Genomic DNA, 18,231 nt, shown 5'->3' with positions numbered 1-18,231 from the left:
ATACTCCCTCTGGCCATAGCGCATTTCATAAAAAATAAAAAATAAAAGAAACTACTTAAACACATTCTTTATGCACTTTCAAGCGTTTGTTCCACTATCTTTCCTTTTGCTGATGTTTCTGTCCAATTCTACAGAGTCGCTCTCGTCGTCGGAAAGCGTCGGAAACGTCGGAAACGTTCCGCTGGCCAATTTAAGCGCCCGAGATGTGTCACACGGCACTAAAAGACATCTGCCAGCGGGGCCCCCCCTTGAAGACGCGGCAGGTGCCAGCAGGCCCGCGTTAAGACAAAAAAGAAATATCTTCACAAGTACCACTGACAACCTCTTTTGGCAGCGTTCTGGGAAAAAGCGGCTCTCGTTCTGCGGACTTCTACATGACGTTCATATCTTCAAGAGGGCCCTCGTCGTCTTCTCCTCGGCATTTCTTTTGCAGCCGGCGAGCAATTTTCTTTGCACCCCCTTTTCCCCCCGTCAGTCACGCAACACTTCGCAGTGGGGGGGGGGGGGGGGGGTGTTAAAAGTCGGTAGGCCGCATGGTGCCCAGCTTCTGTTCCGTTTTTTTTTTAACACATTTTCGATGATGAGCGTCCGAGCATGAAGCCGCACTTAGTAACCCCCCCCCCCCCCCCCCCCCCCTGAGATCATGATGGTTTCACAGCCTTGCAGATTCCCCTGCTGGGCCTGCTGTCTGCCTGTGAGCGCGCATGCTGGCCGCCCTTGAAGCTTCTCTGCATTGCCTGAAAATGTCCATTTTTGGCCTTCCATCCTTTCGACCTGCCCTTCAACTATTGTTGCCTGTTTTTTGGATCGCCAGTTTCTGCCCTTGAACCCTTGTTGAATGACTACCATCCAATAAGAGGAGGCTCGAGCCACGTTTCCCAAAAGGGAGCATAGTGTGAGCCTGGAAAAAAAAAAAAAAAACATACACGCGGTACATAGACATTTGAACCCCTGCACTTGAAACTTTACTGTCTGTGCCGTAATATTGAGCAAAAAGTATGTCCTCTAAAGTATGTCCTCGGACCTGGAACTGCCCTTGAAATGAAACATTGCAGACTGTACTTTTGCTGTCAGGTCCAGGGTTATAGTTTCGGAATTTTCATTTAAGTTAGTTTTTATTTAGTTTGAAGGTTGTTGTTTGTTGTTGTTGTTGTTGTTGTTTTTTTAGTTAGTTTTCAGAGTGGTTCTGTTAGTTTTTATTAGTTTTAGTTTTAAATGCTTAGATTTAGTTTAGTTTCAGTATTCGTTTTCGTTTTTTGTTTTTTTCTATTTATCTTTAATGCGTATTACTTGTTGTGCATAATATTTAATGAACACCATGGTCAAATGAAAAACATCACTCAATGTGACATACTTTCAAACTTCTTTATTTTGGTTAATATTGAAATAAATATCCTAAAAAATCACATTTAAAATCATCCCCAAAGGCTCGTGTATTAAATTAAATTTACTACATTTTTGCTATAATTATAGTTAGTTTTGGTTAGTTTCGTAAACATAAAATGTAGTTTCAGTAAGTTTTTGTTGTTTTTTTTAAAGCATTTTCGTTTTTATTTTATTTTGTGAACAAAATATTTTTTTTGAATTTTTGTTTTATTTTTTTCCGTTAGTTTTCGTTAACTAAAATAACCTCGGTCAGGTCTCAAAATCTCAATTTCTGTGTTCAATCGCAAGCAGCCTTTTGTTCAAAACCTAATGATCCTGCCCCTTGAACTCTTGTGGTCTGCCTTTAATTATTTTCCCACCCTCCAAAATTTCCATTTCCACTTTCGGACCATGTTGGCCGCCCTCAACCCTTGCCAACTTCCCCTGAATCACTGCTGCCTGCCGTTGAACGTGACTTAAAACTCTTTGCCTTCTGAATCGGAGGAATCAGGAATCAACTAAGCAACACTTCAAAGTGAACAATCTGCTCCTCATTTCAAATTGCATTTGCATTTGGTTCCTGAAGTGTTCACGAATCATAGTTGCGCTTACGGGCTTTTTTTTTTTTATCTTGATCCTGCCGACGCCTCCCACCAACCACCTGTGACTGATGAAACGTGTCATCGGTGCTGCATTCATGCGAAAATGTTAAACCATCAGGGGTTGGCTCCTCTTCGACAATCCCATTTACATTTGTCCTTTGCCGTATGTCAAACCACGTGATCTTTCACAACAAAAATGACGTTTGCGGGTACAAATCGAGATCAGGCGACTGTCACCAAGCCTCATCAATATGGATTATACGATTTTGTATGTTGGGCTTTGCACCGATCTGAACGGCTTAATCGGGATCGGATGATATTTTGCATTTTGTGCAAAAATGTGCCCGGTTGATAAATGACATTATTGATCAGCTCCAAAATAAGACATTAAATGTTATATTTAATGTTTCTTAATGGGGTTTTTTTTAATGGTATTTTTCCCCCCATGCATTTCAATTTGTGTCAGTTTTATGTGGGTTTTATTCAAAAACATATATTGCTCCATATTCTGACCGGTGATCTGTTATTTTATTTATTTTTTCAAAACCTTATTATATAACCTATAATAGTACATGTGGAGCCAACAAAAACACCAGGGTTCAAAGGTTTTCTGTCGCGGCGTGTCAAAGAGCCGCTGACTGTAATTGGTGGGCAATCGTTGAGTTGAGTCACGTTCAATCATGTCGCTCAGTGTGTAGCTGACCTATGTCGGTCTCCAGATAAACCTCTGAAGGCTTTTCTGGGCTTTCCCCAGATGCAATTATGGGCAACGGGCAACGGGTGGGAAAAAGGGCAGTCGCTCTGTCGGTTTGGTGGTTCCCAATATAATTTACAATAAATCAGATCACAGGCACGGCAACCAAAATATAATAAACAAACGACTACTTCCGACCTTAGCTTGGAGACGTTTTAAAACCATATGATTGCGATATATGCATTAAATCTGACATCTCCGTATGAGTAAAGCAATGAAGTCCTTTTTTAACAGCGAAAGGCATATTTTTTCAAGAATAGTAATTTTTATTTTAAATAAAGGTATGAGAATGAAGTTGTGTTGTTTAAAACTGCTCGTTAAAATGTGGCTTTAACATTGCAGTGGACAAAACGACTTCATTTTCATAACACTACAACCTTTTCTTTCTAAAAATGTATGCATTTAGTTCCTTTAAAATACAACTTTTTTTTCCCTTTAACATTTTTTCTCATAAATATGATTTCATAAAAATCGGAAACAGCACAAGTTTCAAGTGGTGTTGTTGTAAGCTGAAATGTGAAATTTTTTTAGGTAGGCAAAGGTGACAGCCGGCTTCTGTTTAAAAGTCGAAGCGGGGTCAAACATTGCGCGCGATTACATTTGATTCATGGATCGGCGAAACAATCATGTGACAACGTTTTGAGGCCGAAATCTCTTCTTCACAAAAATATTCAAGTCATAATAAGTATCTTGCATTAAAACTACTCTTGCAAGTATAATTTAACTGAAATGTTACTAAAGTAAAATGTGACAGAGTAAAACGTAGCATATTATTTGCACCTCTGGTGATGGAAAAATGTGCGTCGAGATGCAAAAAGCGAGAACAAAGATAAGAAGCGCCAGACGGACGGGTTCTGTAATGTGTGATTTTTAAGTTAACTAAATCTATTCTCTCTCAAGGGGCTTTTGACAAAATGTCAAGAGTCTGCCGGCGAGGATGCTACGAATGGAGAATATTCAACTTGTATTTGTCTTATTCTCATTCAGCTTGCTTTCCTCAAGTTTCGACAAATGTGTTATGTGCTCAGTAGCAAGAACGCAGAAGTTCAGTCGGAGCGGGGATGTGGAACCTTGAACTGCGCAAGGGAGCATTTGAAACTATATATATTTTTTAAAGCCACAAATATTTGATTTCACTCAAATAATATTAAATATTAAATATTGTTGCATTATATGTTTTTCACATTTAATATTTTTGTATAAATCTGTTGGCAAAAAAATCACCATCTTACTGTTCTCATAGTGCACTGGTTCTCAAACCCGGTCCTCTACCCATGTCTCCTTCAGCCAACACAGCTGAGGATCGTCATCAAGCTTCATGCAGAGCTTGCGGATAAGCTGATCGTTTGAAACACCCGTGTTGGCTGTTGGAGACATGGAAAACCGGCTGGAGGTTGAGAACCGCTAAATAGTGTGCCCAAGATGACCAACATTCACGCAATCATTTGTCTTTATACTCTCAAACAAAATGTCTGCCATACAGTACCCGGATCGATCTCTGAAAGGCAGCCACGGGACGTCCAGACAGCGGGAAAATACAAAAGTCGTACAGTAATTCTTTTCTATTTAAGAACCAATTTAACCTGTTTAAGAACAAATATCCAATGGTTCTATGCAGAACCAAATAAAAACCAAATAGCTCTTTGATATAAATCCTATTAAATGATCTAAAGCGCCCCATGATGCCATTGACGTATGGCCTCTCTGAAGAATCAGCAATGAGCACCAATTGTTTACAATGGTGGAATATCGAACTTTTGACACGTCTTTATTGTCTTAGAATGTAAAGCTAATATAAATTCTGGCTAAAATAAGATAGACCGAGCGATGTCTTGCCATTCGAAAAACTTGGAAGTGCGGCATTTGTTATAGTTGCCTGTTAGCCAGTGCTTTGGTGCCATCTTGTGGAATTTCAGGGCGCTGAAGACGAAAGCACGAAAAATGCAAATAGACAACTGAAAAGTGCTGCACCCCAAAAAACTTTGTGTAGCTGCCAAACAAACAAGCGGGTTATCGTCATTTTCGTTGACGGATGCCCACCTTTTTCGGTAAAGTACTCGTTTTTTTTTCGAGTGCTTTATGATGCGAAGCCTCTAAAAACGATCTAAAAAATATCCGTCGGTGTTCAGTGGAAATACAGTAATAGCAGCAAACAAAACTAAAAAAAAAATAACACAAAAAAAGAAGGAATACAGTCATATCTTTTTTTTTGTTTCTTGCATCCTTGCCATTAAAAACTCTAACGTGGGAAGCTCAAAATGTAGCGACTCCTCTGCACAAGCTGCAGCTCTCTCTCTCTCTCTCTTTCTCTCTTTCTCTCGCTTGCTCTCGTCTCCATTCTCTCTCTCTCTCTCTCTCTCTCTCTCTCTCTCTTTCTCTCGCTTGCTCTCGTCTCCATTCTCTCTCTCTCTCTCTCTCTCTCTCGTCTAACTCCATCCGAGGGCGCGCATTCGAGCGATGGTTGCGCACGACCACGCTGACCACCACATCTGCCCCAGCAGGTTTTTGGACTCGCGCGCACCAACACAACAACAACAACAACAACAACAACAAAAAAAATGTGCCAATGCCACTCGTCCGGCTCCAAGGCGAAGGCGCCGGCGCCGGGTTCGCTGGCCGAAGCGGGTAAGCTCTTCGTCAAGCACACCACCTTCCACGGCCTGAGGCACGTCTTCGGCGGCGGGGGCTCGTACCCGCGCCGGGTGGCCTGGCTGCTGGCGTTCCTGGCGGCCGTGGCTCTGCTGCTCGTCTGGTCGTCCAACCGCGTGCGTTACCTGCTGTCGTCGCCGGTGTACACCAAGGCGCACATGGCGTACGCCAAGCGGCTGGTCTTCCCCGCCGTCACCATCTGCAACCAGAACCTGCTGCTGCCCCGGCGCATGAAGAAGACGGACATCTTCAGCGCCGGAAGGTGGCTCGGGCTGCTGGGGAGGAATTGGCAGGTGTCGCCCGCGGCCAGGGAGGCTTTGGCGGCTCCGTCGCAGCCCAGCGAGCCGCCCTGGTCGCCCCTCTCCCGCATTCTGGACTTCAACCACTTTCTGCCCCCGCCGCGGGAGTCGCAGCCGTCCATGAGGCAGCTGCTGGACCGGCTGGGGCACCAGCTGGAGGAGATGCTCTTGTACTGTCGCTACCAGGGAGAGATGTGTGGCCCGCGGAATTTTAGCACCGTGAGTGGGATCAGAACATCTTTTTTTCTTCTTTTTCTCTTCTTTTTCTCTCTCTCTCTCTCTCTCTCGCTCTCTGTCTCTCTTTTTTTTTTCAACCCGCACCTGCAGCAACAGGTTTGCTGGAGTCGACTGAGTGCATGCTGTTGATTGGTAATGCAGTCTTTTATTCTTTTTTTTTTGGTGTGTTTTAAATCTCATCTTCGCATCACCGACTACTTTTCGTTTGGAATAGGCTATTTTTGCATCGCAGTGTGAAGTAGTCAATAATCAATGTCAATCATCTTGATTTTTAAACCAGTGTTTCTCGACCTGTACCTACTGAGCCAAGGGACATGTAGGCCTTGGTTATTCCAGAGTTAGAAGGCAATTCGGGCAACGATGTTTAAATTATTATTATTATTTTAAAAAAAAATGCATCCTTATTTTTATAGTGTTTTTAGTTCAATTGTTTTCAAGAAAAAACAGGTCAGTTACATCCGTCCGGCTCAACCATTTGGTTCACTTTGCAATGAGATTTTATGTGCAATTAAGTTGTATTTATCTGTCAACTAGAAAATATTTGCATTTTTATTTTTCAATAACTTTTTTCAACAGCTATACAATTTTTAACTTACAGTATTTGCAATATACATTATAATTGACTAAATACAATAGACAGTTGTTTTATTTTCCTATATTTAAGCACAATGTTAAAATTGAAAGCTGTGCATGCTGTTAGAGTATTAAAATATTATTCAATTTAGGAATTGGCAAGTGCCAATACCAGGAATCCGTATTGGGACGATACCCGGCCTTTATTCAAGGTATCAGTACTATGCCCTCTTGTGGCTGTTTTATGAATAATTATAGAGGAATAGAAAATTGACATTAATTTCATGCAAGTTTAAGGTAAAATGTTACAGTAAGTCTTCCTTTAAAATGATTTGTCATTATTTTTCTCAAATTTTTTATGTACCAAAAGTACTAGAATGTACAGCACAATGCTAAAATTGAAAGCTGTGCATGCTGTTAGAGTATTAAAATATTATTCAATTTAGGAATTGGCAAGTGCCAATACCAGGAATCCGTATTGGGACGATACCCGGCCTTTTTTCACGGTATCAGTACTATGCCCTCTTGAGGCCGTTTTACGAATAACTACAGAGGAATAGAAAATTGACATTAATTTCATGCAAGTTTAAGGTAAAATTGTTATGTACCAAAAGTACTAGAATGTACAGTACAATGTGCTACAGTCCCATTTCACCATTAGTACAGTTACTACAGTTGTAATCACTTTGCAAAGGTACTTGTCAATAAACAAATTTTAGGAGCTTGATGGGAAAAATCAAGCCAGCCATATGGCGCCTCTTCTGGCGTCCATCACTGCTGGATTGATGTGTTTACAATCACATGCTCACAAGAGACCCGCACTGCCCCTAATGAAGATTTTTGATTCATGGTGAGCTGCTTTCCCAACGCGCACTCACTGCTGTTGACCTTTATTAGTTAGCAGTGATTACCAGCCAAGATGCTGGAGGTTCATCAGGTGTACCGTGGGAAATGATCCAATTTCAATTCATTGGTCCGAAAATGGTTATTTATTATTTATTCACTACAAATCTTTTTTTTTCATCCATCATATGAAAGTGATGTATACTGACAGGAAGATACATTAAAAAGCTCCTTCGCTGGATTGCAGGAGGTGCAGTTAACTGTAGTGCGAATCCACCTGTTGTCTTTTACGCAGCAGAATAATAGCTAAGCTCATTCACTGCTATAAATTCGTTTTTTTTTTAAAGACTATTAAAAATTAGGAGTGACAGGCGATTAAAATTTAAAATTGTAATTAATCGCATGACTTCACGAGTTAACTCACGATTAATCACACATTTTATATCTGTTTTAAATGTACAATAAAACAAATCTAGGTTTTCATACTCTTGTTAACAAAAGTGGTGATGAACTTAATAGAAATAGTTCAAATTAATTTTTGACATTCATAGCCATCAATGGCAGTGAATGAATTAAACAACCGGACGGAATTTCACAATGAGGCAGTACATTTATGGAGAAATTGAAACAAGATCATTATACTGTACAGTATAACATTCTGTGACATTTGTATTAAGTGTGCCTGTAGCACAGGTGGCAAAAGTAGACCTATGCATACTCTCTACTAAACGAAAAATACTTTGGGAAAAGATGTACAGGTTCTACTCAGCATAATCCACTCGTTTTTATCCATCTCACGGGGCGGCCATTTTGCCATGTGCACTTGCCGTCGACTGAAAAGGACATCAATGTTGCTCAGGGCTCAGTTAACAACCTATCACGGCTCACCTGTTTTCAGACTTTAGTCATGTGACTTTCGTAAGCTGAGCCATGATTGGTCATTACCTCCTGAGCAACTGTGATGTCATTTTCAGTCGACAGCAAATGGCAATTTGGTAAATGTAATGTTTTTTTCAATAATCTGTACTATTGGTCAGTCGACGTGTGTGTGTGTGTTATTTTTTTACAAACATTGACCAATCTAGTGTTGAAAATGGCGTGCTCTCTTTAATGATAATGTTATTAGTTGAGCAAACATGCCGTGTTCTGAGAGGTTGTTTGTAAGTCGAATCACATTAAATTTAAAGTGAAATGTTATGATTATTATTTTTTTTAATAATAAAAACATTTTATTAATTTTTTTACATTTTAAAAAGGAAACAAATTATATATGATACATACTGTTTATATAGTGCATACATTTAAAAAAAGAAATATATATTATTTTAATATTTTAATATTTTAAAATTTTAATATTTTAATATTTTACTATTTTACTATTTTAATATTTTAATATTTTAATATTTTAATATTTTAATATTTTAATATTTTAATATTTTAATATTTTAATATTTTATTATTATTATTATTATCTATTTATAATATTTGGTATATGAAGAGTGCATGCGCCATGGCTCCTGTGCCGTGCATCACAGGACAGTGAGGTCGATAAATTGCGCAAATGGCGCGGTGCTGCTCGGCGGGGTTGTGGCAGAGATGGGAACTACAGCGCAGTACTGTACCATAATGTATGATGTGGCGCGCACTTAAAAATATTCACTTGCGAGCAAAGCACGGCATTTATGGACATCAGTCAGCCTTTGTTTGTATCTGCGAAACGTTCGCGAGTCGAACGTGCGCAACTCGAGGACCGCCGGTACAATGTTTCGGCCTTACGCCAGCGATGTGTGCCATGTAAAGCATAGCATTACACGACCATGTTTACTCGTCAAGCTCATGTTTGAGTGACACTTGATACTCCAAAATACATTGTGTCTCGGTCGTAAAAAATGCCTCAGGCGCATGTCTTTCAATATTCAAATGAGCCAAGGATGCTTCGCTGTTGCATTCCGAAGGGTGACGAAGCAGCGGTAGTTTGTTCTACAGATAAACAGAACAGGGGCGTGTTTTTTTTTTTCCGGTGGGGGGGGGGGGGGGGGGGGGGGGGGACTCATGGGGCTGCATTGATAATCGATGAAGCCTGCGTGGCCTCCGGGCATGCGAGACAAGCTGTCTCCATGAAATAGAGTCAGTCGCACTCGAGAGGCGAGACATTCAAGCAGCTTGGGGGGGGGGGGGGGGGCATGAAGCCCCCTCTTTTTCTTTTTCCGTCATGTAGATTTCAGAATGTATTGACTGAAGCGCAGGGACGGCACCCTTGTTGTTGGAGGGTTCTCCCAGAGCTGTAAATGTCATTTGTTGGGAGTTACTTCCAAGAACATGCCTCAGCCCTCTGCGCAGCGCACACCACTGACTGGAGTCGTCCCTGTTTTTATAAGATCTAACTGAATTCTATTTATTCTCGAGTTGTTTGTTGGCTACTCCCTCACTTTGATGGATGATTTCCCTTCCGTGTTCAGTCATGCTATATTAAGATGAAGAGACCCCGTGGAATATGGTTTTGAGTTTTTATTGTTTTTTTTGGGGGGGGGTTGAAAAAACACTCGTATTACCCTTTTTTTTTTTGTATCGCTTATTTATTTTCCTTTCCTGTGATGTCACTATAGGGATGCAAAGTGGAAGTTGTTTATTATTATCGGAGCAAGCCCATGAGATATGCTATACTGAGATAAACAGTGATAGGAATCCATTCTTGGCTAAAAAAAAAAGAAAAAAAAAGTCATGCAATAAGGAACATAACACAGCACACAGACCATGTATCTCAAATTTTTGCTCACAAGTCAAAGCAAAAAATCAGGCCGAACGATGGCTTGCATCTCGAAAATCGACAGCAAAGGAAGGAAAGGAAAGGGTGGTGCAATATCGACACTCTCTTAAAATATTTGCCTAAGTCTTTTTTTTTTTTTGGGCACATTTTTTTTTCTGCCTTAAATCATCTCCTCATTATGCAAATGGTTCAAATTTTTTGTGTCCTGAAAAATCTGAAGTAAATGATTTAGATGATTATTTTAAGAAGGAGCCGAAAATGAGAATTATAACTGACTAAATGTGCATAACATAAAACAAACACGTCAATCATTACAAATGCCAACCTCCCGTAAAACATGGCGTCGTTTTGTTGTTGTTGTGTGCAACGTGGCAGCGGCGCGCGCTTCATTGGCCTGAATCGTGTTCGGGCAGCATGCGTTCAGTTCTCAACTTCTCACTCAGTGACTGCGTGAGCGGTTTTTCTGTCTCTTGGTGTGTCCTGTGATTGGCTGGCCAGTTGAAGAGGTAGTCAGCTGAGCTGCGCTCCAGCTTCCCGCAATCATATAAACTGGATAATTGCAGTTGAAATTGATGGATGGATGGATAGAGGCCTCCTTCCATCGCGGAACTGCAAACTTTTGTTTTGACCAGAAATGACAAGATCATCTGTGGGGGGGGGAGGTGTAATGTACACGAAGACGGCGCTTTGCTCTTGACATGTCGTGTCAAATCCGGTAACGGCGACCGGCATAAAGGCGCGTCCAAAATCTGTCTTCTTCAGATGAATTCAAATCCTGGGGCAAAAAAACGAATTTGACAGAACAACTATCTTTCCGAGGGTACCAAAATGTGATTTCTGCTCCAGAAATAGTATCACATTCTTCAATTTGATGACGTTGAAAAACAAAAAATTCATTTGACCTTATTATCCATCCATTGATTTTTCTATTGCACTTGCCCTTTTTAAGATTGCAGGTAAGTTGGAGCCAGCTGACTTTGGGCAGGAGGCAAGGCTAGCGACCAGTCCAGGGAGAATCCCGCTTCTCTCGCCCTGTCAGAGGCAAACTCCACTTACCTGCAATCCTAATAAAGACAAACACAATAGAAAATGCTGATATTTCAACAATGTACGAATCGGTGTATATGGCATCTCAATTTGTTTTGTTTTTTGCAATTATTGCACAATTGCCGTTTCATTATGTTTTTTGTTAACGGCCTCCCAACTGAATCATATCTGGATTTTCACTGCGAGGAAGCTTGCGTAATAGTAACGCTTGTTAGCGGATACCACAGGCGGCGTATGCCGCAGAAGAACGTCATTAGGCTTTCCGAAGTGGGCCAAAGTGGAATTCTCGGGATTGGCGGCCAAAAGGGAACAACACTTCTCACGCACTCGAGGGCATGCACAAAGAACTAGAATACGATTTATTTTTTTATTTGTTTTTATTTGTAGGGTTGTTTTGAGCTTCGCAGTCCTGCAGGGCAACTTTGGTGAAGTCCTAGAAGAGAAATAACAAGCTTAAAATCAGGTCCCCCATTAATCACTGGTGGGCACTGCTTATCATCTTAAAAGGTTATGGTGTTTGCGTGTTGTTGTTTTTTTTTTTGCCCAACATCAGCATTCAACTGTGGCCACGCTTTTTGGCCGGTCTTTCTAACAACCTGATGAATAAAAGTGTAATATTCATCCGATTTAATGGCCCTGTTTTTCTCCCACCAGCTCCCAAGAGAAATGCGAAAAGTGCGTGACTCATTTGCAGCCGCTCATCATCAAATGTTTACCGTCTAACTTTCGGACACTGGAATTATGAAAAGTAAATCTCGGGATGACCTCAATTTGATATCATCTTGTTTAACATTTGTCCCAGCTTAATAAGTAATGGGAAGGCGAATAAACGGGTTGTTCATCAGTTATGCTGCCACCTTTTTATTATTTATTTATATATATTTTTTTTATTTAAAAAAAAAAAAAGTTATGCTGCCACCTACTGGCCTGGCATGAATTCAACAGTAGTCGGGTTTCCATCCAATCGTTTCGAATTTTGTAAGCGAATTTACTGAAAATGTGCAAAACGGACATGTGACTTATGTGACCCGTTTCCATCTGTTCTTTTGCGAATATTGAGAGGGGACTCCGCTGCTGTAGGTGGCGGTATACACCGTAGAGATGTGAGCAACCAATCATTTAAAAGAAGAAGAAGAAGACCAGGAAGCGACTGCGCTGTGCGATGACGTCGTATGAGTTTTCTTTTGTAATTCTTGATCAACCGTAGCGTTTCTTTGCTGTTTTCCATCTAAATTTGCATTAATATTTGCTTCTTTAATTAATTCCCAAAAGATTTCTGTTTTGTTGTCCCCCCCAAACATACCTTACTGTATCGTCCGCCATTGGGACTACAAACGCACGTGTGACGTAATATCCGGTCTTGTCAGCGGTTATTCGCAAAACCCGTTTCCATAGCCCAAATTTTCCTTTTTTTGATACTCTTTAACATCCACCCATTCCATGCGTAAAAACGTTTTTGCGAATTTTGGGCCCTTTTTCGAATTTCTAGCGTTTCCATTCAGTTTTATTTGTGCATTTCTTGAAAATTCGAATAAAATTGGGTGGATGGGAACCCAACTAGTGCTACATGCAGACAAAAAAAAATGTGTTGTTGTTCAAACCCTGGTCCTATGTTGACATCGGGATGGGTGATGTTTGTGTTAGGGGCGTGGCCACTCCATGCGCCACACTCTTGGACTGACGAGTGCAATTAGAGCCGGGTGTGTTTCCATGAGTGAAAATATAATCCATTCTTTTGTTGTTTTTATGCATGCCCATTTTTTTCTTCATCACCTGGGTTTGTAGAATCTACTCTCCTTGAAATTAAACCAAAAAATATATATATATATATTATGCCCAGAGACAAGGAGGACTGGATGAGCATCTCATTTGCATGAAAGAGGCCCACCCCTCAAAACGGGCTTAGTTTTCAGTGAGCATTAATTAAGAGAGCATGGGAACCTTTTGAAATTGGAAACAAAACAGCATGATTTAAAGCTTTTGTTGATCTGATTTATTTGCGCTACTGGATGATTTTCTTATATTGGATGAACTGACATCCACTGACAAGCGCCTTCATACGTGTCCAACCCAGATCGTTTCTCACAGGTGTTTTTTTACTCTTCTTTTTATGTGGCAGTCAAACTGTATTTTTTTTTTTCTCAGCATTCGCTTTGATATCAATGACAGGGACACAGATTGTGGTTCTTTGGCAATTTTATGGGGGTAGTGGGGTGGGGGGGGGGGGGGCTTGTGTCTCCGCATGGCGCTCACACAGGAAGCGATCGCCCAGGGCGGTCTCAACACTCTCAGACTGTCACTCTGTGAATTATTCAGCCAAGATAGAATTTTTTTATTTTCTTTTTTTTTGCGACGACACAAATGGGTCGATGACGCCTGATGTTTTTTTTTCACACCGGCGGGCTCCATCTGATGCAGTCATTCTAAATGAAGGCTGCTCGTGCAATGCGACTGCAATATGGGATTTGCAAGCAAAAGCTGCTTAGGGATTACAAATATTTGCTCAACTTTTATGCTTAATAGACAAAAGCAAGCGCCGCACCCTTCGAGCCACTTAATATCACCTTCAAGCTTTTTTTTTGTTTTGTGCACCAAGAGAAATGTCACGCATTCTTTTGTGGTCGGTTTGATTGTAAGGAACAAGCACCGCTTCGACCACCTTGGATGAGCTTCTCAATAGGCAGACCGTAATAAAGACTCCTACCCGCCCGTCCCAAGGTCACCACGGGTTCCCCTCCCTCTGCTGCTACACTTGACTCAATGCAGACGGTTACCACGGCAACTCGGGCTTACCCTGAAGTTAGTCTCCAGGCTTATCAACATGTAAACGCAGGTGGCCAACGGTGAGAGAAAACAATTATCTTTTATTTGGTCCACAGTGTGGAAATGTACCTGTTGTTTTAGCAGCAGAGATAATAGTGTATTATCTGCTAGGCGCTGTGCTCTGAATTCTCTTAAAGGGATTAAATTATAAAGAAAATTGACTTTTTTTTTATTAAATTAACTCGAGTTAACTGGTGGTGGCTTTACACAAGCGCCATTCATTTGCAGTTTGCATGCGGGGGCGGGGGCGGGGGGGGGGGGATACATCTTAAAATCTTTCCAGAAAAAAAGTTAACTTTGCCAGCAAGCTGAATTCTTGCGGATTTTGTTCACAAATACTACGAGAATCCATCTTGTACTGCTCCCGCGGTACGGTTAGGTCGGACCAATCAGGCGTTGTTTAGGGCGGGACATGAAGCTGTGACGAAACCAGGAAGCGCTGACGCACGGGGGGAAACAAACAAAACTAACATGGACGAATGCATGCTGCAATTAATTCTGTTCTCGCAGAATTACTCACTGTTTTCTGGTTGAATGTTGAACAGCAAGAGGCGCTTCGTGCATTTTTATCTGTGCTTTTTTTTTTTTTCCTAAGACGACATTTTCATCCGTCGCCGTGAATGGTCAAAACAAACGTGTACAAAATGTCACACCGTCCAATCAGCTTGAAGTATTATACAGGTTGTTCCGCCTTTCCCGAGCCAATCACCGTGGAGCAATACTGGTGTGCAAACTGTACAGCAAATTTTGGTATCGATCTGATACCAAGTAAATACAGGGCCAGCATCGCCGATACTGATATCAGTATCAATACTTTTCAAAAATGATGGTATATATATATATATATATATATATATTTTTTTTTTTTTTTTTAAGGTAGCTGTATCATCAAATTGCTTAATCACAATCCATTTTCAACCTTTAAGTGCTTTTGTGTAGTTTCCTTTAAAAACAAAAAGGACACATTTAGGACAAAGTTTGTTGATAAATAGAAAATACTGTTTTTTTCCAGAAACATTACAACCATAACAAAAAAATAATACTTTCTTAAACAAAGTGCAGAAAGTGATCATAAGAAAACACATTTAAAAAAATTATTTATCATATAATGTACTGTTCAAAAACTACTAATACAAAAAATAACAAAACATTCTGCCTTCTTTGCCCTTTTTTGTGGATTTTTTTCAACCTATCAAACCGCAGCAGTGCATAAAATAGCCAAACTGAAACTAAACTTCTAGATCGATATCATAGTGCCAGTATCAATCCGATATTGATAATGACTTAGTATCGATAATTTCGATATTTGGATATATTATTATTATTTGGATATTATTTTGAATCTGCCCGCCGCTATGGAGCAGCCCCAGATTGATGTTGTGAAGAATTCCCTTGAGTGAATCACAATTATCAATCTGGCTATTTCCAGGTTAAGAAAAAGTTGCTGTTATTGGTTTCCCAGACCCAAATAAAAGGCCTTCCCTTTCTTATATGGACGGCTAACACATTTGCGAGATATGATTGACTTTCTGCTTATGTTGCGCAAAAGGATCATCTTGAGTGTAAACAGTGTCATCTCTTTCTGTCCTTTTTGACAAAAGCAGCAGCACTATTGTCCTTAATAATTGTTTGCTTGTTAAACAAATGAGCCGTTTGTTTTTGGATGCCAGGGGCTTTTCATTCAGCTCAGCTCGCTGCACTTTGTCTGGTTGTAAAGCATAATTAGCAGGTGAGGTGCCGCCAGATTTCCTGGCGCGATATCGCAAAGGGCGATGATGAACCGTGATTGGGATGAAGGAGAGGAGAGCGTTTTGAAGGGTGTTAAAAATCAATGTAGTGTGTCCCAACCTCCCCTTGAGTGTCGTGCGGTGCAGACACTCTGGACCCACTTGAAAGGTTATGACTCGTATATTTTCTTGCTGAATTCTGTCTCGAATGCTCTTTAGGGTCCTACCTGATAATCTATACCCCTAAGTAGACAGAATTAAAAAAAAAGCTCATAGATTGCCGTTTTTCAGCAATTACCGAGGTTTTGTTTTTTTTTTGTTTTTTTTGTAATTCTACTGAATGAGAGACTTCCATGATTAGGCAAAACAGCTTAGGCAATTTAAAATCCCCGTAAGGAATTTGTTCCTTGCATGAGTGAGCTGAAATCGCACCCAATTGTCCAAAACATATTGAAGTTCAAAATGGCACCGCCCAAAATTTGGAAATTATTATTGTCATTATTATATGTGAGAAACAAATTTTTATAGTACACATGAGTAAAAATGTCCAAATTTTGGCCCATTGACTCCCATTATAAATCAAACATTTTCATGTTTTTTTGATGCGCGGTACACCTGATGTGTTATAGTACATTTCCCGCAATTACCCAATTTATCCCTTCACTGGGGCATCAACTTAACGTCGAACAAATTGACTTTAGAGTCGTAAAAGCGAATAATACACAAGATGGCGTTAGAGAGCTAATTATAATTTTGGGTTGAGCTGACTTATGTGCTTCCTATGTCCCCATTCTTATACCAAAACAAGAAAAAATGGATGGCTTTTATGGGAATATTGAGGTCCCCAAAAGGGCAAATAATAACACAAAATATCCATTCTGTATTTGGATTTTGTTTTTTTCTTCATATGAATGTCGACATGAAGGTTAACTGGTAAGTCAGTGAGAGTGGATGCTTTTATACGAGATTTCACAAATACCGTACATTGTATTCTGGATGTGGGCCATCGCTTTCCATTTCCTAATGTCTGTTATATTAAATTATACATCCATTAGTTGACTGGCAGGCATAGATTGGCCAATAGGTCAAAGCTGTGCTATTCACTCAATGCATCTATGGTCTTATGCACCGCTAGTTTTGTTTGTCGACTTGTTCTTCCGTTTTTTTTTCATTTATTTTCTTTCTTTCTTTGTGTGTTTGTCAGATCTTCACACGCTATGGAAAGTGCTACACCTTCAACTCGGGCCAAGATGGGCGGCCTCTGCTGTTGACCATGAAGGGCGGCATGGGCAACGGTCTGGAGCTGATGCTGGACATCCAGCAGGATGAATATTTGCCTGTGTGGGGAGAGACGGGTACGAGTACTCAAAAATTGCCTCTGAATCCCAGCGACAAAAATGTCCACCGAATGACATCACCGCAGGAGGTTCGATCGCATGGTCCGCTCCAAAATGTTTGTTTTTTGATACAGCGTTTGTCCTGGCTGAAATTGCGTCAAACAGTTTTCAAGATGTCAAAAACGCTTTAGGGCTGGAGGAAGGCCAGAATTAGGCTGAAGAGGCCCCTCAAAAAAAAAAAAAATGTGATTTATATGGAAAGCAGCATTTACTATGACATTGATAGCCTAACTGCCATTTTAGCATTTCGTGTTTGCTCAAATAGCAGCAGACGTGGCATCTGTACAGCTGAACATTTATGTAATGTACAGGACAGTGATCAGTTATGACATCATCAACCACGGTCGACGTGATTTCCACAACACACGTCTCTTGCACAGCAGATGTGGCATTTGTAAAGCGTTTTATTATTCGTTTAAAAGTTGCATTTAAAGAGAGAGTGCCACTGTTAGCGGTGAAATGCGGACTAAATAGTATAACTGATGTCTGTCTTCCCGCGTTGTTAACCAATGCTACTTACGCGCTACATTCTCAGAGTGTTTGCACAAACAGTTTTTTAATTAAATGCGTTGCCCAAATGAAGATAAATGGATCCACTAAATTTCATTGTGATACAATTTGATCAGTAGTAAGCGCAGTTTGTGCCTAACATTATTCCCAAATAGAACCATTCGTCAGACACAAAAAGAATGGAGGCAACAAGCTCGTCCATTGATAGCCAAGTTCTCATTAATGTCCTTGTTGCCTCATATGTATGTTTCGGTTTGGGTTGTCTTTAAAAAAAATAAATACTGTATTAGTCACACACAGTGCACATTTGCTAGTATGTTAATTTTTTAGTTCTCTTGTTTGTTTGTATTAATGGGTAACCAGTTTTTTTTGTATCTTGTTCGTTAGGTAGTTTTTTTGTTTGCTAGCTAGCTTAGTTGGCTACTTTGTTCCTTAGTCAGCTAGTTGACGAGTTTGTTACTTAGTAAGCTAGTGGGTGTGCTAGATTGTTATCTAGGTACTTCATTGTTTGTTAATTAGCTAGTTATTGTTATTAGTTCTCAAGATTGTAAACGTAGTTGTTAATTTCCTAGCTATTTTTGTTAGTTAGTTAGTTAGTTGCAACCTAGTTCAACTGTTTGATTTAGTTTATATGTTGA

The 18,231-nt window shown here is 40.3% G+C and overlaps 1 protein-coding gene across 6 annotated transcripts in view; it reads left to right on the top strand.

The window, feature by feature from the left end:
• asic1b (acid-sensing (proton-gated) ion channel 1b) overlaps nt 1-18,231 on the top strand; it is a 159,315-nt gene that overhangs the window by 117,416 nt on the left and 23,668 nt on the right. For 4 of the 6 annotated variants that reach the window (XM_086087164.1, XM_086087162.1, XM_086087159.1 and 1 more), the window contains one exon: nt 16,891-17,041. In XM_086087164.1, the coding sequence (XP_085943290.1) occupies nt 16,891-17,041 (151 nt within the window). Of the gene's footprint in view, nt 1-5,156; nt 5,889-16,890; nt 17,042-18,231 lie in introns of those variants that run through there. The other 2 variants (XM_086087161.1, XM_086087160.1) reach the window with 1 other exon arrangement.

This window comes from Leptonotus elevatus, chromosome 10 (genome assembly GCF_054856555.1).
Source record: "Leptonotus elevatus isolate MCC_2025b chromosome 10, RoL_Lele_1.0, whole genome shotgun sequence".
In the NCBI taxonomy this organism is placed as follows: Eukaryota; Metazoa; Chordata; class Actinopteri; order Syngnathiformes; family Syngnathidae; genus Leptonotus; species Leptonotus elevatus.
The sequence above is the reverse complement of the archived record's forward strand: the minus strand, read 5'-3'. Positions and strand labels throughout refer to the sequence as shown.